This window comes from Macaca nemestrina (genome assembly GCF_043159975.1).
Source record: "Macaca nemestrina isolate mMacNem1 chromosome 13 unlocalized genomic scaffold, mMacNem.hap1 SUPER_13_unloc_1, whole genome shotgun sequence".
Taxonomy (NCBI): domain Eukaryota; kingdom Metazoa; phylum Chordata; class Mammalia; order Primates; family Cercopithecidae; genus Macaca; species Macaca nemestrina.
Window position 1 is genome coordinate 244902 of NW_027257576.1, and position 23924 is coordinate 268825.

The 23924-nt window shown below is 50.5% G+C and overlaps 1 protein-coding gene and 1 long non-coding RNA gene across 4 annotated transcripts in view; one reads left to right on the plus strand and one right to left on the minus strand.

Moving 5' to 3' along the window:
* Positions 1-23924, plus strand: part of LOC139361167 (uncharacterized) — a 205484-nt gene that overhangs the window by 134659 nt on the left and 46901 nt on the right. The gene's annotated exons all lie outside the window — the stretch shown is intronic.
* The window catches only part of LOC139361166 (disco-interacting protein 2 homolog C-like), a 74144-nt gene continuing 51029 nt past the window's right edge, over positions 810-23924 (minus strand). Inside the window, exon 4 of the mRNA XM_071089642.1 lies at positions 810-2655. Within this exon, the coding sequence (XP_070945743.1) occupies positions 2519-2655 (137 nt within the window). The 3' untranslated portion in view covers positions 810-2518. The remainder of the gene's footprint in view (positions 2656-23924) is intronic.

Genomic DNA, 23924 nt, shown 5'->3' on the forward strand with positions numbered 1-23924 from the left:
TTTCTCTGCATTTGTAGCAATAGTTGTTAACACGACCACGAGATGTACAGAGGAAGGAAAAAGGAGGTTTTATTTTCAGAGTAACACTCTGTGCTTTGGGAAATGTGGTCTTGGGGGAGCTGTAAGCACACGCCCCTCAGGAGGGGAGGAGGCCGCGGCATTACACGTTCCGGGGTTTGTTGGCTGTGTGTGTTCATCGGGCTCAAGGAATGTCTGAACGTTTACAGGGAAAGTGGGGTTTGTTCATCCGGTTCGTACAATGTCTGAACACTTACAGGGAAAGTCTAGCACACATGCAGTGAGTTAACCTGTAACATCCATGTTCGCCTTGGGGCGAGCGTAACATTTGAAATGAGGTGGACTGGGCGTGTCATGTACAAAGGTGAGCTGTTGGGCGCAGACGTTTATGCGCAGCCTCAGTCACAGCCAGGACTGGCTCAGGGTCTGCAGCCTGTGGCAGGAAAGGACACTCATGAGGCCATTCTGTCCAGTCGGGGCTGCCGGCAGGGTCCCAGGGTGGGGCTGTCTGGTCGACCGGCATCTGGAGTCCACCCAGGTCCAGTGGGCAGCGTTCCTCCAAAACAGGCTTCTGATTGTGGAGGAGACTTCATGCTGGTTAACACACTGTACAGGAGTAATGTTGTGGGGCTTTGGGGTCCACCTTCCCTATGATGCCGGTTACATTTCTCTCCGGACCTCACAGCCACAGAGATTGCACCTCGTCTGACAGCAGGGGGTGCAATGTTGACATAGTAATTTATTGTATTAACCTTTTTATTACTACTTTAATAACTTTTTTTTTTTCGTTTTAAAGAGATAGGGTATTGCTGTGTTACTCAAGCCAGTCTTGAACTCCTGGCCTCAAGCAATCCTCCCACCTCGGCCTCCCAAAGTGCTGGGCTTATAGACGTGAGCCAGTGCGCCCAGCCTACAGCCACGTTTTTAAAACTCAGCAGTTTAAAAATCCTATTCCTTTTACCCCCTCAAGCAGGCTGGTTGGCCTTGTGCAAACTGGGGTGTCACGATCTTAGCCCCCCTTTTATTTTTCCCTTTGGCCTCAAATTCTGATGAGAACAGCAGTTACAAAATGGGCTTTAGGTGATCCTTCCGTTACTAAAGCCAGAATTCTCACCAGTTAGAGGTGTTTGTCCCCAGGATTCCAGAAAGCTGTTTTGAATCAAGCCCGTAGCAAATAAGTAAGGAACTAAACTCTTGGTCCTCTGCTTAGTACCAGGGGAATGGGTTAGTTGCTGATACCCTTTGATCTGTGCTCACGTGCTGCATCTCATCACGGGAAGCAGAGTCGCCCTGTGGAATAAAGCCCGGCTCAAGGTGGCGCGTCGAGACGCTTGGGGCTGTCAGTCCCTTATACAGCGGCAGACTTGGAGACTCAGTATCGCGTGCAGAGCCCAGGCAACCGGAGTGCATCCACCTTAGAGACCACATGGACGGTCGGCAAGGTGGATGTCCGGGCATATGGCCTTGACAGGCCCACTGCGAGGTGAATTAGGAATTCGTTAGCAAAGAAATCAAACTCGCCTTTGGGTCCCAGCTGCTTGGAAGGCTGAGGCGGGAGGATTGCTTGAGGCAGAAGGTCAAGGCCGCGATGAGCCATGATTGTAATACTGCACTCCGGCCTGGGTGATATAGCGAGACTCTGACTCAAAAATACACACCAAAAAACCCCCAAACCTTACTCTTCATAGCAGGAGGGAGAATTTGTCAAAGTAACTGCAACAAAATCTTAGACGATGTAATTTCAGTGGCTAAGTGAGCTGTCCAGCCCACGTGGCTGGCTCACAACGCAACAGAGCCAGGTGCTGCTGCAGCTGCCCCCTCACCCGATCGCTTGTGGACATTTTCTGTTTTCCCATATCTCCCTTTTGGATATGTAGCTCGCTACTTTATAGCTAAGCATCAGTAAAACAGGTTGTCTATTTTGAAAAGTAACTATTTTGTCTTTTTAGGACAGAAAATGAAGCAGGTGACAATAGCATGGCGACCTGGTGAATAGATTTAGAGGAATATTTAATACTTGGCACCACTCTGATCCCTTCTTCTCTCATGCTTAGTTACAGCTACCGCCTCCTAGGACAGAACACTTTCAGCTCTGTGAGTAGGAATTCAACATGTTCTAAATCAGAAGTTTTAGTTAAGCAGTATTTTATGTGAATGCCCAGATCCTAAGCGTTCACTGTACTGGTGTGTGGTGTTGAAGAAGGAACGAGGGCTTGGGGCTGCGTTTATGGTGCAGCGTCCGGGTTCCCATATGTGAGATGAGGGCCATGAGACACGGCCTGGAAGGTTCAGACTGTGGGATTGAATGGATCTACCCACTCCTGGAAAGCCTCAAGTCTAACTTGACTTGGGCTGGTTTTAGGGAGATGCTGGCAGCGCTGTCCTCACAGGTTACTGGGAGGGGCTCTGGCACCATCACCGTCAGGTGTCTCATGATCAGTCCAGCTTGCTCATCTCGGAAGCTGCTGGTCGTATTCTCGTTCCTGTTGTTTGTTGCGTGTTATTTAGGGTTCTGTTCATGTGGGGACCTAGGAAGTTTCACAGTGAGAGGAGAGCCGCTGAGCCGCCTTCCTGCCTGGACGCCAGCCCCACGGAGGACCGTAACTGCTTGAGGTTGGCTTCTGCCCCCGGCCTCACCTGTGGAGGCATTGATACAGTGTTACTTTCTAAGCTCCTGGGGCACACAGTGCTGTTGTGTGGATCCACAGGCCACTGTGGCGTCCAAGCACGTGCTCCCGGAGGAGAGGACTCTGCGGGCACTGATAGTGGGAGCTGGCTGAGAGTCCAGCGAGTGAGACTCCCTGTGACGTGCACAGCTGCCACCTGCACAGCCCCTCCTGACGCCAAGATGGTCGTGCGATAAATGCACAAAGCGCGTCTCCAGCAAAAAGCCGCCGAGTGTCCACATCCAGGATATCCACCACGGTGGCTTTTAGGTGTTAATACGATGAATGTGAGCAGCAGGTGGTCTGTGTCGAGTGTGACTGTGCCAATGCAGTTTTGTTCTCATGTCTTGATGAGCATGAACGGTTCCTGACGAGGGTAGGTAACGATGCTGTGACCTGAGACTGCAGTATTGTAGCTTGAGGAACCAAGGAGTGTTTCTCTCTTGCAAACCCATCAAGGAGGATGTTCCAGGCTGGTGACTGCTCCATGAGGTATTCAGGGATCCAGGTTTCTTCCCGACCCCTGCTCTGCGTTCCCAGGGTCACGGCTGTCCTTGCCGTGGTTGGGAATGGATGATTACCATGCTGGCGGGGAGGCTTAAGGTGAGAGTGGCAGTGATTTACCTAATCTACATAATGACAGGGAGCCTGGAAGTAAATTGTAGCCATGGCCTGGAGGATGGATGATGGATGTTGCTGAACGACTGGCTGCACTCACCACAGCTGGCCCAGGAATGGGGAAGGATGGCTGAGTATGCCATTCAACGGTACCTGGTTCTTTCAGATTTGACTTCCTTATGGATTTTCTGCTGTAAAGAGGAGAGAGCCTGTGGTTCTAGGCCAAGCATCTCACTCATCTCATAACATCTTGTATCCCTCAGCCAACATTTATGTCAAGTTTTAGAAGTCCTATCAAACTGGCAAGCATTTCTCAATTTGGTTTAACCATTGGATTTTATATCTGTGTCTGCATCTCTATTTTACATCTATGTGGTTATTTGACACTCTGTAGTACCTTTGTAATAGGTTCTATTTGGTGGAAGTTACTTTCAACAAACCTTGCTGCTACTTGAATTTTCAAGGTTGCAAGCAGAAAGGAGAGAATAAAAACCACATCTTCTCTAATTTTAAAATGTGTTGTTTCTCAAATCACACCAGAAGTACAGATATTACAAATTACAAAAGCAGCCAGAATCAAGGTTAAGAGATTTCTGGGCGATTCTGGCTAATCAGCAGTATTTGCTGAGGTGTGTGCAGCAGAGCAAAATGCCAAGAAGCCCGGGACGGGGGAGAGTTGGGAGGCCAGGCTGTGACTTCAGAGGTGCTGTTGCCTCAGGAAGAGGAGCTAGATGTCGAGAGGATAAATGGCCACAGGTGTGACCACCGCCATTCTTGCCGAGGTACAGAGGCCTTTGTACAGGGGCCTTTGTGAGCTGAGTTAAAAATCGAAATTGAGAGAGTGCAATGCATTCTTAGTTTTCAAAATAAAATGCTAATAGAGAACGTTTTGTTTGTAAGAATGTAAAATGTTACATCTTTGTTTAGAATTTAAGAATAATAATTTGCTTCTGAGATCTTTGTGACTGAGATTTGAAATCTTAAGTATGGTTTTTTCTTCCATGTTTTATACATATGCACGTATACACATATATGTAAGGTATATAAAAGGAAAATAAGCGTGTCTGTATTCACATTTATATACACTTCCATAATGTGTATACTTCCAGTCACACATAGGTCTAAGAGACTATGACTTGACTTGATACCCATGAGAGGGTAATCGCGCCTCCCGCGTTCCAGGCCTCACACAGACCGTGCCAGGTTTTGGAAGCAGGAGTTTGTCTGCAGCCACTTCGGGAAGCATGTGGTTGCCAGGATTGCCTAGAGCTCCAGGCTGTCTCCAGTTCCAGCCTCCCTGGGGTAGAAGCTGCCCTACCAGGGGCCTGGACATGGACGTTAGGGCCTGGAGCCAGGGAGCGCTCCTGAAGCGGGGGGCTCCCCTCACGGCTGGGCATGAGAACCGAGGATAGGAGGCGGAACCAGCCTCGGGCCAGTGCACGGCCTCCCTGAAGTGCTTGCGGGAAGCCCCAGCTGCACTTTGCTGACCCCATAGACAGCACCTCACTCTGTGAGATCCCCCTGGCCCCACCCCTCAGGTTCCTAAAATGATGAAGGTTTCCAAAGCTGTGAATTTTTAGGTCTAGGCTAAAAAGTCCTGGGACAGACTCACAGGGTTCTTTATGTAGAAATGATGAGTGTGCTGGTGACTCAGAGCAGGCACTGTACCCTCACTCCAGGGTCCTTCGTGCCAGGTGGAAACGAGCGTGTGGGTCACCCAGAGTCCCTGCATCCTCACTCCAGTCACTGCTCTTTGGTTTCTTAATTAAAAGCCTAAAAGCCTTGATAATGAAAATGCATTCTCCCCAGAGAGTCGAGTTTCCGGTTATGGAGGCTCACCTGTAAATGCCATGTCAGGTGAAATATGCTGAGATCTGGGCCAGGTCCTGCTTCCTGCCCACGGCCAAAGCAGGTACTTCATTTGGGAGGTGACCCAGGGGGATATCTGAGAGGCCTGCCGGTCCCCGAGGGATGAATCCGCTGGCCTTCACACTCTGCTCCGGCCTCCATCAGCTCCTTTCTACCTGCAAACTGCCTGCTTTGACGTTGCCATCATTGGAGATATGTTAGGGACTTAGTATGGGTTGACACCCATAGGACCAGCAGATGGTGGAAAGGTGGGAACCAGGGCTGGGAGGGTGGTGACCACGGCCAAACTGAGAACCGTGGTGGGCTGGGAGGTCCATCTTCTGTCTAAAGTGTTTTTCAAACTAAAAAACATAGTGTCTCAGGAGCATGAGAGGGCAGGCCACAGACGGGGAGAACGCATCTGTAAAAGACTCATCTGAGAAAGGCTGTTATCCAAACCGTGCAAGGAACTCTCAAAACTCAACAAGAAAATGAACAACCTGATTAAAAATGGACCAAAGACCTGGACAGATACCCCAACAAAGAAGATACACAGATGGCAAATCTACACGTGGAAACATGGCCTGCGTCTTATGTCATAGGGCGAGGCGTTACTGTGCAGCCATCAGCCTGGCCAAAACCCGAACTCCGACACCGCCGCGTGCTGGTGGGTGTGTAGGCATCAGGACCCTCACTCATCGCTGGGGGAAGTGGGGCAGCTGCTGTAGGAGGCAGCGTGGCGGTTTTCCGTGGAACTAAGCTCTCCGACCACAGGAGCAATCACAGTCCTGGCCGTTTACTCGGAGGAGCTAAAAGTTTACTTCCATGCGGAAATGTGCACACAGACATTGACAGCAGCTTTATAATTGCCAAAACTAGAAAGCAACCAAGATGCCCTTCAGCAGGTGAATGGATAAACTGTGGTATGTCAGATACTGGGATATTATTCAGCACTAAAAAGAACTGGACCCCTAAGCCATGAAAAGACACAGAAGGATCATAAACGCATGTTGCTAAGTGAGACTCCAATCTGGAAAGGCTGCCTGCTGTCTGAGTCCAACCACAGCACAGTCTGGAAAAGGCAAAGCTGTGGAAACAGTAAAACAATCAGCGGCTGTCAGGGGTTGGGGAGGGGAGAGATGAATGGGAGGAGCATAGGGGGTGTGTAGGGTGGGGCAGCAACTCCAGGTGGGGCTTTCATGGGGGATCCATGCCGTTCCACGTCTGTGAAACCCACAGAGTGAGCAGCAGCAGGCCGAGTCCTCGTGTGAGCTGTGGACTGTGGGTGGTGGTGCCGTGTTGATGCGGGTCTGTCGGTCGTAGAGACATGCTGGTCTGGTGAGGGCAGGAGAATGATGGAGGCTGTGCCTGTGCTGGGAAAGGATATGTGAGGACTCTCTGTACTTTCCTCTTGATTTTGCTATGAACCGAAAACTGCTTTTAAAAACGTCATTGAAAAGGCAAACAAAAAAGTGCTGGCCAGACAACATCAGTGTGAGGGTGTGGCCTGTGTTCTACGTTCAGAATTTCCCTTTTAGAATACACGTATCTAAATTTTTCAAAGTTAAACCTTTGCATTAAGTAACTCACTACCAAGCTACAGTATCAGCTTGAGCACTGCCAGGATGGCCAGGATCCTGTATCCTGACAGGCTTCTCCCCTTACAGGTGCAGTTGACGTCCATGGCCACATCCCAGTAAGCGGCAGGGCTGGAATCAGGAGTCAGGCTTTGCGGGACAGAGAGGAAGTGAGATCTTGTAAGCACGTGGCTGAGGGCGGGCAGGGAGGAGCCCGTGGCGCAGGGAGCCGGCAGGGATGACTTTTTGACCAGTTTTCCTTATCGCTGAGGCCTTCTTAGACTTGGGGAGTTGGGAGTCCCCACTCTCGGGTGCCTCAGAAACCAAAGGCTGCTTGTAATGCTCAAGTTCCAGATGCCTCAGGGGGAGGTACCTGGGTTGTTGGGTACAGTTCCGTTATTTGCTGCTCGGTGGGATTTGCCCGCAACATTTCTGATTGTTTTTAAGAGCTGATGTTTGAGCTGCTTAAAATCACATATGGATGTCGATTTATCTATAAAAGTTAAGAATGGAATTTGAGTGCAAAGAGTTGTGAAAATGCTCAAGGTTATGTACTAATGTATACATTACATTTGTGGAAATATTTGAAAGTGCAGGATTTACAGTAAACACTTCTCTTGATTTTTGTAATATCTACCTGTCATTTTCCCATTTGATTAATAGATGTCAGAGGGCTTAAATTTTGAGTGCCTGAATTCACTGAAATTAAAACTTCTTACATCAAATGTAATTAAACTGAATGTAGCAACAGTGCATGCTTTTATAAGTACTGATCAAAAAATATATAAAAACACATATCCATGAACATGCAGATGGGGGCAACATATTAAACCATGGAAGTAGAATTAGTATTGTTTTCTGAGAAGACAAATTTTTAAAAAGCTAAGGGGTCTTATAACTTTCTAGTTTCCAACTTATTTACCCTAAAGTGGAAGATTGACAGCAGCAGAAGAGGAGATCCTGGGCCAGTGCAGGCTCTGGGAGCAGCGGGGTGAGTGCTGGAAGGAGCTGGCTGGAGGCAGAGCCAGGGAGGTGCTCAGACAGGCCAGGACGGCCTCAGGGCACGCGGCTCAGTGAGTGAGAAAAGGTTCACATTTCTTGGAGAGCCCTTGACTCTGCCCACGGAAAACCCAAACTCCTTCCAACGGGGATGTGCATCTCATGTAAAAGTTGTTACTCCCAGAAAGAAAACCAGTGGATGTAGAAATTTTACGTATGCAGAAATTACTTCAAATTTGTTTCTAACCTTATCCTTTTCTTCCCCCATCTTAATGTGTGGTGACTTTCTGCAGGTGACGCACACATCTTAGGAGAGGGCTGTATTTCAGTTGCTGTTGGCTCTGATGTGACTTTGTGGTGTCCGATGTTCTTGTTCTGAGGTTCTGCCCAGAACGTGGCTCCTCCCTGCTGAGCGTTGCTTGTTGAAGGCCCGTGTGGAAACTTTCCCTGTAAGCTCGTTGACCGCAGCAGTCTTGGTTAAGAAACCTTTGGACCTCCTGAGACTTCACACAGCCTTCTAACCTTTCTAGTGTGTCCTTTTCATTTTACTGTTCCCCATTAACCCAGATGTTTTCTAGAATGTAAGTAATCTGCTGAATGCACGGTGCGGGGTGCCCTCCGTTGGCTCTGGGGAGAAGCATCGCTGTTTCTCCGGGTGGAGCTTCCCGCCCACCATGGTGTGCTTCAAGACGCAGCAGGGTTCTTTGGCAGAAATAATCGTCGAAGGCCTGCGTCTCCGTGGCAGGGTGGCTGTGGGTATGGGACCTCGCGGCCATACCGGCCCCTCCCCATCAATGGCACCACGGAGAGGAGCAGGGGGAGGCCTGGGATCTGTCTCCAGAGTCACAGCTGTGCTTCCGAGACTGCGTCGTCCGTTTGTAACTAGACATGCCGAGAAAGTGTTGGAGATCAGCAGGAGACGGTGTCTGTCCCTAATGAGCTCAGGCGTGCCCTTGAGAGGGTCAGGTTTCTGTGCGGCTGATCTGGACTCAGCCTGGCTGTGGCAGTGCAGGTGACTGCTGGGCTTTGGCAAGGCTGCACCCACTATCCGTCTGAAATGTCCCCCTTCCCTGGCTCGCGGTGCCAACTGGGCCCCCAGGCCTGATTTCCCGCCAGGACGGAGGCCTTGTGTATGTGTCGGGGATGGGGGAGGTGGGGGTCCTACTTTATTGCCGTATCCAATGCCACGCGGGGTCAGCACTCAGGAAACATGTGCTGTGTGGGTCAGCGATTGAGTTCAGAAACCTGGAAAATTCAGCAGTGTAGGCTTTGGGCATGACCCGTCCAGCCTTGGGGCTCTTTCTTTCTCTGAATTTCCTTCCATGGCATCCTCCTCATCCTAGGGGCCCCTGTTCCCATATGGCTGTTGGCAACTTCACAGGTTCCTCTGCCTCCCCTCCCGGGCCCTGGTGTGGCTGGGGCAGCTAGTAGCTGTGCAGACCCCACAGCCAGTAGATCATTGGTGCCAACGCCTTGGGCCTGGTTTACTTGAGTCAAGGACGGCAGTACATGGCTGAGCCCACCCCGAATGCCTGGATCGGAAGGCCTTGGGTTGCAGAGGGGTGGGGGTTGGATATTGAAGGACAACCTGCAAAGCAGAAGGGGAAATGGCTGTGCTGATGGGCAGCTAGAGGAGTCTGTGCAGAGCCTGGGACCCAGTGCAGACACAGCTGACATGGGCAATGCAGTGACACGGCCACCGTGGAAGTGGGCAAAGTTACAGGCTTCAGACCGATATGGAGGGGCTGGTCTAAAACGATCCTCATTTTCCTTTAATCCTAACAATTGCTGGCTTACAGGGTGGGGGAGTGAGATCTGTGGTGGCCGCGAGGAGAGATAGGGATTTTAATTAAACCCCTCTTTCTGGGAGAGGGGAGTAGCCGTTTCTGTAGGGCGGTGAGCATCGTCATCTCAGGCAGCTCAGGCTGCTGTAACGAAACACCATTGACTGAGCGGCTTATGAACAACAGGAATTTGTTTCTCACAGTTCTAGCGGCTGGAAGGCAGGATCAAGGTGCCGCACGGGTGAATTCTGGTGTGGGCTCTTTCCTGGTTGGCACACACCTTCTCTCTGGCCCTGACACAATGGGAGGGTGAGGGATTTGCTGGGCCCCTTTCTGAGGCACAAATCCCATTCAAGGGTCTCCAGCCTCAGGAACTCATCACCTCCCAAAGACCTCCTGACAGCATCACATTGAGGCTGAGGATTTCAACCTGTGTTTTGAGGGGCAGGCAGGCAGTTTGTAACCGTCACCCTCTTTGTGTATTTCTGACTCAACATTGAGTCTGCCTTTGGCTTTCCAGTGGACAGAGCCTGTGTGGACACTGAGCAAGGTCAGAGCTGCAAGCATGTACACATCGGGGGCAAGGGAGCTGCCAGGGGTGTGAGAACGGGGTTTCAGCATCAATCGGAGCTGCTTTCCTGGCAAATGTATTCATAAGCTATCCTGGCAACATTTGCTTTTCACGAAGAGTCGATGAGGCAGTGGGGGCAGCAGGCGGTGTTGCCAGAAGCTTGGAACTGATGAGCAGCAGAGAAGGGGCAGAGGCCACGACCTTGGGGTAGTCAGCAGTGCCAGGTGTCTGCCCTCCAGGCCTCACGTCTGTGACTGTGTAGAGACCGAGCCGACCGGGGCTTGCCGGCCAGTGTGGCTCTCATACAGGTGATTATCGCGTTGTGCTTTCTATGTAATGTTCCCTCAACCCCACGCCCACCCCACCAATTTCTGTGCCTAGCAAAAATCATGCTGCGTTTCCTTGATGAAGCCTTGAGTTTCCTGTGGAGATGTAGGAATAGCATGATTTGGCTCACGTCAAAATACTTTGCAGTGAAGCTGCACGGAAGAGGTTTCTAGGCTTCCATTTGACGTTTTCAACAATGCCTGAGTGTTACAGGACCGTCTTGCTTGTTAATAAAGCACCAGATGAAAAAGGCTACTGGTTAATAAAGGAGACTTTTTACATTAGCACAGAGAGGGTGGCTTGAGATAAATTCAGCGTAACGTAGGTGTGTTGGTAAGCCTTCAAAAGGACCATCTCTCTGCTGGTGACACATGTTTTCCGGTATTGGTTTTGTTCTGTAAAAGGATGACTGGCATTCGGCAGAGTCATTCCAGAATTCACCTGGAAGGCGTCCACATGGTGCCTTGTTTTCTCCTGACATTCTGGGCACCACGAGGGATTATTCCTGTCTTCAGCACTAGCAGGAGACTTTTCCTGAACACCTGCTCCTCTTTGGCGTTGTGGGTGTGAAGGGGTCAGAGTGAGCCTGTCTTCATGGAGTTTTCAGACACCATGGGGATAGTGTGGCACGAGTGTCGGGCTCGGGTGGGAGGGAGACTTTCCCCAGAAAACAGCTGCCGTTTCCAGGACGGCCCTCGACCCCTCCTCCCTCTGTTCCTCTGCGTCATGTCTGAATTAAGGCTGTTCTATCGTAGCGGGGGTGTCATGTTAACTGGAAGTGTGCTTTTTTACTGGGCAGTAAGTAAATTAATGGTACATTTGCCAAGGACAGCGAGGTTTGATTTGATGAATCCAGTGGGGGAAAGGAGAAGGGGCTTGGCTGTGTGGGGATGTATGTGATGGGAGCAGAATGGAGTAGCCATGCAGGCTGTTGGGATGGAGGGGCCACGCCCACATTTCCATGGGATCCGTCGCTGTTTGTGCCACTAGACCTGAACCTCTGTCTCTACTTCTAACACCCATATAGTGAGGAAGCCCCTGATGGGCCTGAGTTGTTACTTCCCATGGCCATCGCTGGGAAATGCCCCAGACGCCTCTCCAGGCTGGTGACGGCCCTGGGGCTGGACACTGGCTTTGTCCTGAGTTGTTTCTTCTTGTGGCCATCGCTGGGAAGTGCCCCGGACACCTCTCCTGGCTGGTGACGGCCCCAGGCCTGGACACTGGGTTCGTCCTGAGCTCTGCGAGGGGCTTTGGCTCCACGTGCAGCAGGCATCTGTGCATCCCTTTGGATGTGAGATGTTGGCGCTCGGCTTGGAGGCCAGCGCAATCTGGGTGTGGTCAGGATCCAGTTCATCCTTTGGAGAGAGAGCACCTGCCCAGGGACCCCTCTGAGGTACATAGTCATGCAGTGTCCTCACAGGATGCCCGGTCCCCCGAGAACTTCCCGCCATTCCCCTGGACCCTCAGGTATGGGAGTCAAGTGTGGTGTGTGTGTCACAGGCGGGGGTACTGAGGACACCACGTGCCTGCTCGTGCGAAGACCTGAAGTGCTGCTTGAGCTCGTTCCCAAGGGGCCGTTGGCATCTGGGGGCCTGTGGGTGTCTTTCCACTGGCAGGAAATAATGGGTGGCCCATGTTACCTTTTGTGTCTTTTTTTTTCTTTGCCGAAAAGCCCTAATGCCAACGTCGCTGTCCTGCTATTGGAACCGCCCACCTCAGGCTCACTGGCCCTCCTGTTTCTGGGCTGCTGCAGTGTTGTGTTGGGGTAACTGTATTAACTTCGTTTGAATTTTCTTCCTGTTCTTTCGGAATAAGTGTTGATAGTTTGTGCTGCTTGTTCACCCCAGAGGCGAGGATGTCCTTTAGGCCTGGAGGAGCACAGCCCCTAGAGGGAGGTGCCGGGCCTCTACCTCTCATGTCATCCGCAGCCCTCTCCACACGTCTCCTCTTCACTCCTCGTGCCCACGGCTGGGGTCACGGGCCGCTCGCTCTGCTGTTTGAGATCCTCGGAAAAGATGTTTGCCCTGAAGAGAGATTGGGGGTGTGTGGCTGATTTTAAATAGGAGGAAATGATTGTAACAGAATGAGCAATGCCTAGCACTTAGTCTCAGGCTTGAGAAATTGTGTTTTAGAAGCAAGGTATCCCCAACTCCGGTTTCCTTCAAATTAAATCTTTTAAAGAGTCCACAAATATAAATAGTTAAAGCCTAAAACTATGCAACAGAGGGCCTAGAGCCCAAGCCACTGCCACCTCTGACTCCAAGACACCTCAAAAACTTGGCCCTCCTCCTCAGAGAACCCCCCTTCTGCTCCTCCTTCCACACTGCTCCCTCCACAGGGCTCCCTCCACAGTGCTCCCTCCACACTCCTCCCTCCACACTCCTCTTCCGCCGCCTCCCCTTCTTCCTTCCCTTTCCCTTCTTCCTTCCTTCCTCTCCCCTTCTTCCTTCCTTCCTCCCCTTCTTCCTTCCTTCCTCTCCCCTTCTTCCTTCCTTCCTCCCCTTCTTCCTTCCTTCCTCTCCCCTTCTTCCTTCCTTCCTCCCCTTCTTCCTTCCTTCCTCCCTTTCCCCCTCCCTCCTCTACCTCCTCCCTCCTCTTCCTCCTCTTCCCCCTCTTCCCCCTCTTCCCCCTCCCTGTCCTTGGGCAACCTCCATGGAACTCTGGTTCAAAGTCACTGGTCTGTGGGGCCGCCCATTTGATAGACGACCACGCTGGGGATCAGACACAAGTGACTGACTCAGACCAGCTCGCATGTCGTCTCCTGCCTCCCGTAACACCGGGTTGTCCCTAATGGAAGAGAATCAATGATGCTGCTTCACTGATCTCCAGGGAAAACAGGTTGATAACAGGTTATAAACATGGGAATGTTTTGGAAAAAGCGTCGTCCACTTGTCAGCTCCATCTCTCCTGCCCGGAAGATGTAGGGGAAACCTGCCTTCAGCCCACCCTCATCCCATAACAGGACAGAGGACAAAGGGGCAGAGACCCAGGTCCTGTCGGTGCCCTCAGGAAACCCCCCATTTCCTCCTCATGGTGGAAGTGGAAACCATCCCACTGGACTAGATTTTCCCGGGAAGCCCCTTCACCCCGAAAGCAAGGAATCTGGTTTGAGCACACACCATTCTCGGTGCCATGACTTTCTGCTGCTGAACCCTGCATACGTGGCCCATTGATCTTGCTAGTCCAGTGTTACTGGGTCCTGGGAGTTTCTGTGGGCTGATGGCAGGTGTTTACCATTGTGTTCAGAGGGGAGAACAGAACTTTATTTGTCGAAATCAGATGATAACCATTGCCATGTGATTCCTTGGGTTGGTTTGGGTGGGGGGTGCTCAATGCTTTTCCTGAGGGCTAAGTTCTAGTTTGAGACCGTCTCTCTTTGTCACCCAAGCTGGAGTGCAGTGGTGCGATCTTGGCTCACTGCAACCTCTGCCTCCTGGTTTCAAGCAGTTCTCCCTGCCTCAGCCTCCCAAGTAGCTGGGATTATAGGTGTGTGCCACCACGCTTGGCTAATTACAAAAATATTTAATATAGGCTGGGTTTTGCCATATTGGTCAGGCTGGTCTCGAACTCCTTGCCTCAAATGATCGGCCCACCTTGCCCTCCTAAAATACTGGGATTACAGGCTTCAGCCACTGTGCCCGGCCTGATCCTGACATCTTTTAAAGCTGCCTTCATGTACCAAAAGCCAGTCTATGTTTGAAAATCAGTCTTGAAGAGCCTAGGAGGAGAGGGATAAGCTTCAACTAGGTGAATAACTATGCATATGTTAAAAATATGGGCCAAAATCTACCCCAAATGTTAACTCTTCTGCTTTGCGTATTATATCCATTTATAGTTATTTCAGCACTAAGATTTTTAAAGACTCTTGATAATTATGGAGAAATTACTATTAAAACTCAGCTGCATTTGTAACACTTCAAAGAACTAATTGGATGACATCATTTTTCCCAGAGGCATTTTGGATTGTTATATAATTAATGTTTATCTCTTTGCCAGAAATCTTTTTTTTTCTTTTCCAGAACAGATACCTGAAAAGAAAATTTCCTTTGCATTAAGTGTTATTTCACTGTGTGACAATCAATTTTTGAACGTGAGAACAAGATCATCATGTATTTTGGGGATAAATCTTGCTTAATAGTGATAATGCTAAGTGTTAAAATTATGCAACAGTTTGTTTCTTTGAAAATTACTATTTGCCTGCTCACCAGGTGGGAGCTGATGAGAACGTGGATGTAAAAATTAAATTGTATTTAGCTTGTATAAAAGAAGTTTTAAAGAAAAAAAGCTTTTTTTTTTGTTTTGTTTTGTGCTACTACTGAAGTTGCTTCGTTGTGGAAATGAGGTTATTGCAGGCACCTAGAATTTTATCTCCTTGTACAATGGGAAGAAATTCTCCAACAAGCACAGGAATCTGACTTTCTGATATTGAGACTCCTAGGCATCAAGCCCCTTGGATAGGTTGGTGATTTACGTGAGCGTTGGCGTTGATGTGGGCACCCTCCAAGCCGGACGCAGGGAGCAGGGAAGGGCAGAACAGGCCCCTCAGGAGCCATGAGAAAATCAAGTGTTGGCAGCAGTGGTGAGGGTTGATGTCAGGGGCCAGGAGGAGGTGGTGAAGGGAGCATGTGCCTCAAGGCAGCCCTGGAACCCGTGGTCCCTGCAGTGAGGTCTGATCTGCAGGGGATGTGGACGGCCATGTGGCGAGGCCCACGGACAGCCTGGACTTGGCTGCCTCAGAACTCTGGTGGACGTTGCAAACGGCCCCACAGGGTTGCAGTGCACATTCCTCGGACAGAGAGAAGACGCTTGTAACTGTTCTCGGCACGAAGCCAGCGCCCTGTGAACAGTGGCCACTGCTGTCGTGACTGAGTGCCGTGCAACTGGAGGCATTTGCTCTGCTCAGTTCACTTAATTGGGCCAGGAATGGGGTTGCCCTGCCTTCAACAAGCTTGACGCATTGAACGAGGACTCAGTAAAGTACTCTGTAAATATGCTCTCCTGGCTAGAGTGAGCAAAGCCCAGGGAGAGAGTGGTTCCTCAGTATTAGACAGGTGTTTGGCGGGGCCAGCTGTGTGGCTGCCAGAGCGAATGTGACCAGGAAGCCTCTGTTCCCCCGGAGGTGGCCAGCGTAACTGTTACACGTGCCGTAGGTAGAAAGTGGGCACTGCTGGGAAACTTGCTCATGCTGCTGTTTCCTGATTGGAAATTCAAGGTTTCTGAGCATCCTACATCGAATTTGTACATTGCTGAGACTGTACACCTTTCGACACTTGTTTTTTCCTGCTTTTCGGATCTATACAACCTGATATTTGGCCGTGGCTTCCAGAACAGGCTGGATGCAGAGTGAAGTCCTCTCCTCACTGTCAATCTTTGCAGATGTCTTTCTTGAGAGTCTCAATTAGGTTTTTACTTAACTAGACTTTTTAAATTGCCATGCACATAACTCTACCAGTTACAATCGTGAGCTAACATGGGATTTTGGTTTTACTTTGATGAATGTTTAACATTTGCATGCTGGATGTAGGGGTGGAGGTCATTTATCTGCTTTTCATTTCCTTCTTGGTTATACTTAGTGACTTTCAGGTACGGTGTGGAAAGCCTGGTACAGGGTGAATTGCAGGCTGCAGTGTGGTGCGGTGGACGAGAGGCGTGGGCTGCAGTGTGCACAGTGGATGAGAGTGAAGCTATTTCCATCCTGGAGGGAAACACACAGGAAACAATTTAAAAAACTGATCATCTAGCTTGAATGAGGTCCAACAAATTCAGTTTGCAAAGTTTAACTTCCAAGTTAACTTAGTAACTTTTCCCCTAAGTCATTAATTTAGTAGCTTATGTTTATTGCCTAAAGCATAATAGTCATAAATTCTAAAATGAAGGACTAAACATGTAATAATTTAGGCATACAGCACCTGAAGGGAAAACTGCCAGTATGCTAAAATATTGGATACAGATGCTCAAAAAATATAATGTAGCATTCTTACAATGCATGTGCTTTTAGCATGTAACTTGGTGAGTAGTTTTGAGCTCTATTTGTAGGAATGTGTATCTTGAATACTTTAGGACACCACTGGAGATGTGTGCTTGAGAGGTATAAATACTGAATGTTCTTCTCCCTTCCTTTAAATGAAAAACATTAGCTCCCTTGATTTTTATTTTTATTTTTTGAAGTGGACTCTCACTCTTGTTGCCCAGGCTGGAGTGCAGTGACGCAGTCTCGGCCCACTGCAACTTCCGCCTCCAGGGTTGAAGTGATTCTCCTGCCTCAGCCTCCCCAGTAGTTGGGATTACAGGTACCCACCACCATGCCCCGCTAATTTTTGTATTTTTATTAGAGATGGGGTTTTGCCATAGTGTCCAGGCTGGTCTCAAACTCCTGACCTCAGGTGATCTGCCCACCTCGACCTCCCAAATTGCTGCGATTACAGGCGTGAGCCACTGCGCCTGGCCAGCTCCCTTCTATAATTTATACAGTTGTTTTTGCTTTTCGTTTTTTCGAGACGGTGTCTCACTCTGTCGCCCAAGCTGGAGTGCAGTGATGCAAATCTGGGCTGACTGCAGCCTTCACCTCCTGGGCTCAGGTGATCGTCCCACCTCAGCTTCCTGAGTTGCTGTGACTAGACACACGTCACCATGCCCAGCTTTATTATTATTATTATTGGTATTTTTAGTAGAGACAGGGTTTTGCCATGTTTTCCAGGCTGGTCTCGAGCTCCTGGGCTCAAGCAATCTCCTGGCCTCAACCTCCGAAACTGCTGGGATTACAGGCGTGAGCACCACATTTGGCCCATTTTTTTTTTTCTTCCAGGATTAGGAGTCGACTTTCAGAAAATCCTTCAACCTTGCAAGCTTAATTTTCCATAAAAGTATTCCTCTAGGATAAAAACAAGACACAAAGAAGTACGTGTGGACTGCAGTTAAAAATTTTCAACAAAACTTAGCTTAGGAAAGTTGACATTTACAAAGAGCAGGAGGCCCGTTCAGTGCCTTCTAGGCACTGGGAATGGCGGTCTGTGGGCGACCCTAACATGTGCGGCGTCCTGAGACGTGATCGTGGTGTTCACGCTTTTACCGAGGGCTTCCCGGGAGTACCAGAGGCTGTTCTTCTGCAGTCGGCCAGCCAGGCAGCAGCTGCTGGAGAAGGAACAAATAGCAAAAGACAGATGTACACGGTGTTATTGTGGCAGAGAGGTTAAAACCAGGGTCACTTTGTTCTCACAGTTTTAAAAAACTAATAATGAAGTCCTTAAATATGTTTAGGATTTCAAAGTAGTTGTGGGTGTGTCTGTGTCTCTAGCTCCCGTTCGGGTGCTTCCTGCGAAGAGAGCTCAGAGACGCCACCTTTCCTTGATGAGGTGACAGGGCCTGGAGAGGTGTGAACCCCGTGGTGGGGGGATGACTGACCTGGGGTGAGTCTGGGTCAGTGTGGGGATCCAACCCCACTCCACATTCCTGTAGGGAATCCATAGTTCTAAGTCTTTATGATAGGGGTAAAAATAACCTGGAAGAGGTGTTATTTTTTAAGAAGTAAGTGCCATGCTCTTTTTTCCTCATACTTTTCCGTGTTTAAGCAGCATTGAAGGATAAGGCACTAGTAGCATGTTGTTTTGGAAACAATGTTGGTTATTTTACGTTGAATCTGACATTAAGGTTGCCTGGTAACAGAAGTTTTCCTTAAACAACATGGACCTCTGTTGAATCTGTTGCCCCATTGGCTGAGCCGTCTGAAATCAGTGTGGTGGCAGCTGAAGAGGCCGCTTCCCCTTGGAGGAAGCCGCTGGATTGGCAGGAGGCACCGCGCTTGACTGAGGGAGTGAGGCTGGTTTGCAGGGACCCCACGTGGCCCCTGCAGCTCTCTCCTGCCCCCTGCTGGTTGGCCAAGCAGCCTTGCGACAGTGTGCTCAGTGTGAATGTTCACTGGGGCAGGCCAAGGCTTTTGTTCCAGAAACACTGACTTCAGAAATGGCCGGCTGTGTGTGTTGAGCATGGCAAGAAAGACTTACGTGTGTCTTAAACCTCTTGAACAAAGCAAGTTGATGTTTCAAATGCATCTCGAAGGCTAATGACTTTGCTATGGTCAATATTCAGGAGAAAAGAGGGTTTGATGAAACAGAAAGACAGGAGTGGCAAGGGACGTGCTTGTGCCCCGTATGACTAAGTGATGTCCTGGCCGTTCCACACCACAGCCTCTGAGCAGCCAGCCTGCAGATACTGGGTCAATTTAGATATCCCTGATCTCTGCAGAGGTTTGATCGGGTAGCCCAAGAGCAGATAAACACAAACGCTGACTGGAAACCCTGGCACACGGAGACACTGGAAACAGCAAGCTGCTATTAACATCATAGTAAGAGACAGTCGCCTGCTCTCAGGGGTGTCAGTTTCTTTTGCTTCTAGACGTTCATCTGCGTTACAATACAGTTTTGCTCAGTTTATCCCCATTACTCCACTGTCTTCGCTGTTAAAGTCTCAGCCAGCACTTAGCTCTAACACTGCAGGAGTTTCACTGTGCGGCTGACCAGGCCTACCTGGCTTGGCTGTAAAGCAGGTGAGATTTTCCGGAAGGCAGTGACGAGAACCTGAGGCAGGAAAGAGCATTGCTGGTCTACATAGGGCAGTGCACCTGCAGCAGAGCATGTACGTGCACGTTCAGGCTAAACAGGTGTAGGAGAGAAGAAAATCACCTACAATTAGTCACTTAAAATGCCACACACCCAACCCTTGAGACCCTAGCACATAGAGCAGTAGTGGTCTTGGAAATGGCAGGTGTGCTGAAGTCTGATTTTCTCACTTAGCTTTTCCAGCAGCGTTTTCCTCATCTCTAAGCTGGGGCTAACAACTGCCACGCGTAGATTTGTGCATGGAACCGTGCGTGTAAAGTGGGGTAGCCCCCAGGACCTAGGAAGGACTCGTGGTCAGTGTCGGTGGTCATGCGTGCTGTACGGGTCCCCCAGGAAGATGATTGCTACAGATAACTCCCTCCGTTCAATGTCACTGAATGTAAAAGGTGGGACATTGGCTTCTGATGTGTCTGGTTTGCTGTAGGCCACGCTGCACCCCGTGGTTCCTGAGCCCTGAGCTGAAGTACGTCCTGCTGCATCGCCTGTGTCGCTTTTGCTGTGTCACTTAGAGCTCCTGCCCTGGGAAACTTCCTCGCGCCTGACGAGCACCACAGTTTGCAGCAAGACCTGTCCAAAGCGTGGACTGCGAGAGCCCCGCTGTGGTCCTCTCCTCTCCATGTTGGGAGCGACTTTGTGGGGTTTGTCGGCCCTTCTCTCAGGTGTCCTGTGTCTCATGGATCAGCCGACGAGCCCCGTCTGGAGTAGCACTCTGCAAAACGCTGCCGGCCACCCAGATCTCCTAGCGCAGAGTGAGGCCACATCTGCAGACTTGACCGCACAGAGTCCCGAGGCATTCGGCAAGAAGGGGAGTGGGATGTGTGTGAGATCCCACTGCGGAAGCCGGCTCTGCTCCGTACTCTGCGTGCGGGGTGCCTGATGTTCAGACCTGCTGTGTCTATCGGGGGCCATGGCGGGGTGGTGGGAGTGGGGGCAGGGAGCAGCGTGGATGGATCCAGGAAAGGACTTAGTTGAATCCCAGCTGCCCACATACCTGTTGCTGGTCTTGGACAAGGTCCCTAGTTTCTCTGGGCTTTCGGTTTGATTGTAAGACTAGGACGCCGCCCTAGTCTGAAGATGTCGGTGTGTGCGGGAATGCCTGGCGCAGTCACCATGGGTTTTCCTTCAGCCTCCTCCGTGCCCCTCCCTGGGTCAATCAGTATCCATGCGTGCCACAAGTAAATTACAGTCCCTCCGAAAACCAGTTGACCCGAGTTTTATGGTCGAGCATGGTGAGTGTCCTTGCCAGGAAATGCCACTAGATGTCTTGGGCCTGCTCCTCTACCTCCACAGCAATCCCCGGAACAGGCTGGTTCAGGACGTGGGAGGTGGGAGTCGGTGTTGTACCTAGGACAGGCTGAAGTCCAAGGCTCATTTGCTCTGTGAGGGGTGATCAGGATGACACATCAAGTGGAGCCCCATGGCTGACCCTGGAGGTGGACGGTCGGGTCGGATTGGCTGCCCTCCAGCACGTGTTTCGAGTGATGCCTTCCCTGGGTTACGCAGCCCTGATCTGTAGGGCACAACTTCCCAGCTCCAGCCAATCTGGTCTTGCCGTCTCCTTCCAAGAAGGTAGGTGCGGCGCAGTTGCCTTTAAGCGGCTCCTTCTGGACACCGCAGGGCAGCAGCAAGCAAGCATGGGCGACTTTTTTCTTACGTTGACCACAATACGCAGGGCCAGCTTTGCACGATCCCATTTAGCATCACACGTGTGCATCGGCCACTCACCTGTCCATCTGCCACAGACAGGCTTGGACAGGACCATTGAGTGGCCTTTACGGCAAAGAGCCTAAAGGGCTCACAGGAAACCTGGACCCAGCGCAATGGTAACAGCGCAGCAATACCTGTCATTGATCAAGGGGTATTCTGGGCCCGACATGGTGTTAAGTGATCCAGTTCGGTTAGCACTCTTAGAATTAACCCCCTTTTGCCTATCAGGAAATCGAAGACGGAGGGCATTAACGCCAGGGAGCAGGGAGTAAGGGGACACACAGAGGGGCTGAGGGGCTGGGCATTCTGAGCCCACGGATCTGCCCACAGGCCCCGGCTGCACGGGCACCAGGGCTGCTGCTCTGGAGGGGATGAGGAGCTCTGGGGAAAAGATGGAGCCTGACGTGGATAAGATTTGGATATTTTCAGAAGAGATTTTCAGCCTGGAATGAGGGTGTAAGTGACTGAATCGGAGTGATGAGCCAGATAGCCCGGCTGCGGGAGCTCCCCTGTGGGGTGAGGGAGGAAGGCCTTGGGGGCGTGTGGCTGAGCAGAGGCGCTGGGTCGCCAGGAGCCGCCGCGGGTTTGGAAAGGGGGAGAAACGCAGCGCCCTGCACTGCAAGGGCACCGAGACGTGGTTGTGGTTCTTCCTGACCGTGACAGGCACAAATGGTGCTGATGGTGGAATGCACGGAGTTTGCCTTCAGAGAACTCCTGCTGTCTTTTAAAACCTGGGCCTCTCATTTAAACTTGGTGGCCTCAGGTGAATGGTCAGAAACAGTTTCTGATGAGGTTGCAGAGACTGTGCATGGCCTCTGATTGTGCACATCCTGTGATTGTGTATAGTCTCTGATTGTGGCCTCTGGCCTCTTTGTGGCCTCTGATTGTGTGGGTCTCTGTGTGTGGTCTCTGATTGTGTGTGGTCTCTGATTGTGTGTGGTCTCTGATTGTGTGTGGTCTCTGATTGTGGGTTGTGTGAGTTTCCCGGGATTAAGTAGATGAGCCTCGTGCTGGAGCAGGTGTGCCTTGTGTTGGGCATGTGGATAAAGAAGTTTAACCCATCCCCTCTTTGAGAATGGCAGGGCAGTAACAAAGGCGGTTGATTTATACATGGCCATCCTCGTGAGGTGAGGACCTGAAAGGTTTACTGCTTTCCCGGAAAGCTGCTCTGGGCGTCACCATCACTGATCATGGACAGCAGCTCAGAAGCCCCCTTAAGGTGCAGGGAGGGACTGGCGCTGGTCCTGTCTGTGCCCAGGCTGCTGGTCACCCTGACGGCCAGGCGATGGCTGCCTGTGCACGAAGCTGGGGTTAGAGTGAATTTGGGCAGTGTCGGCTTTGATTTAGGTCAAGACTGATCAGTCTTCCTAAAATACTAGCCATGAAAGCTTTCATAGATTGTAGTTCTTTGGGAGATTTATATGTGGTTTTTAAAGCACAGGGCCCATGGCCAGTGTTGAATTACATTTTGTTCAGTGTAACTGACAGGACACTGGACCTGAGTCTCAGGCCTGCCACAGGGTTCAGGGAGCTTCAGAGAGGGAGATGTTTGTGCTCAAGTTTTCGCAGATGGGATGGGACATGGGCATGGGGCTGGAATGCTCTCAACTTCAATCTTCAGTCATCGGTATCACCTGTGCACACGCATATCGTTTTCAAAGATGGACAAGCTTTTGGGAAATATCTGAAGACTTTTCCAGTTTTGAAAGAAGCCGGGATGACACTGGAAACGTCAGGTGTCTTGGCTGCTGATCAGGTCCATCACCACGCACATGGTCCCTAACCTGGCCCACCTCTGATCATGCACAGCGGGTGACGAGGTCCATAACCTCACACTTCTGTGCACAGCAGGTGACCAGGTCCCTAACCTCAAAAGCTTCTGATTGGGTGCAGCTGGTGACCAGGTCTGTAACTTCGCATGGCTCTGATTGTGCAGAGCTGGTGACCAGGTCACTAACCACCCACACCTCTATTCATACCCAGCGGGTGACCGGGTCCATCACCTCACACCTCTGATTGTGCATAGCAGGTGACCAGGTCTGGAACCTTGCACACCTCTGATCGTGCACAGCGGGCGACTAGGTCCGTGACCTCACGCCTCTCTGCACAGTGGGTGACCAGGTCCATAACCTCACACCTCTGATCGTGCACAGCTGGTGGGCGCAGGACCCACTTCAGTGAGGGGCTGACTTCCCAGGTGTGAAGGGGGAATGTTGTGTGGCTCGCTAAGCCCCTCCATGCTTTGGGGCTCCAGGCTGTGGCCGGCAAGTAGGAGGTTGTCCCAGGAGGCTGCTGTGTGTTGGGGATGGGAGGCAGCTGCAGGGTGGAAGTAGGATGATGTTGTCGTAGGGGGCCACTGTGGGGGGGGTGGGACGGGAGGCAACTGCAAGTTGGAAGTAGGATGTTGTCCCAGGAGGCTGCTGTGTGGGGGGGAGGGAGGAGGCAACTGCAGGGTGGTGTGGTGGTCCCCGTGCCACTGATTTCAGGTTAAAATAGAATGCGGACCTCTTTTTACCATAGTTTTTAATTACTCCGCTAGTTTGTGTTGCTGTCTCTTGCTATGAAGTCCACAGTCTGATGTCTCTGTGGTCCCCATGTTTCCCTTCTGCTTGTGTTACCCGATCCTGTGGGTCAGCTGTGAGGAAACCACTCTCCACGCCTCATCTGGAGTGGTCTCAAGCTGGGTGTGCTGGTCTCCTTGTGGGCTAAAGTGTTCTTCTGTTACTGTTTTCTCTGTGTTTTGACCAAATTTAGCAGACTTGTGTATGATGCAAACACTTTAAAAAATGTCTTTTGCCTTTATGAAAAAAACGCCTGCATTGCTTTAAAATGAACCTTTCCTGTGTCTCCATCCTTCCCCATAGATTGCTCTGTGTTAGAAACTCGGTGGTGTGTGCGCTTCATGGCCTCATTCCATCAAGCACTGTAACCTCTGATCGCAAAAGTGACTACACTCAAGGCAAAAAACTTTGCAAATGTTGGAAATAATGAACAAAAACAATATATTGTTCTCTTGTCACCCTGAAATGGCTACTCTTAATATTTTGATGTAGTTCTTTCAATTCTTTTTAAGTAAAGTTGCTTCTAACACAAGCACTTTGATTATATTGATCAAATTATATTCAGGAAATAAGGAGAAAGTAAAAAGAATATCCAGTTTGGGGCAAAAAGGAAGACGACATGGAAAGAGGCTG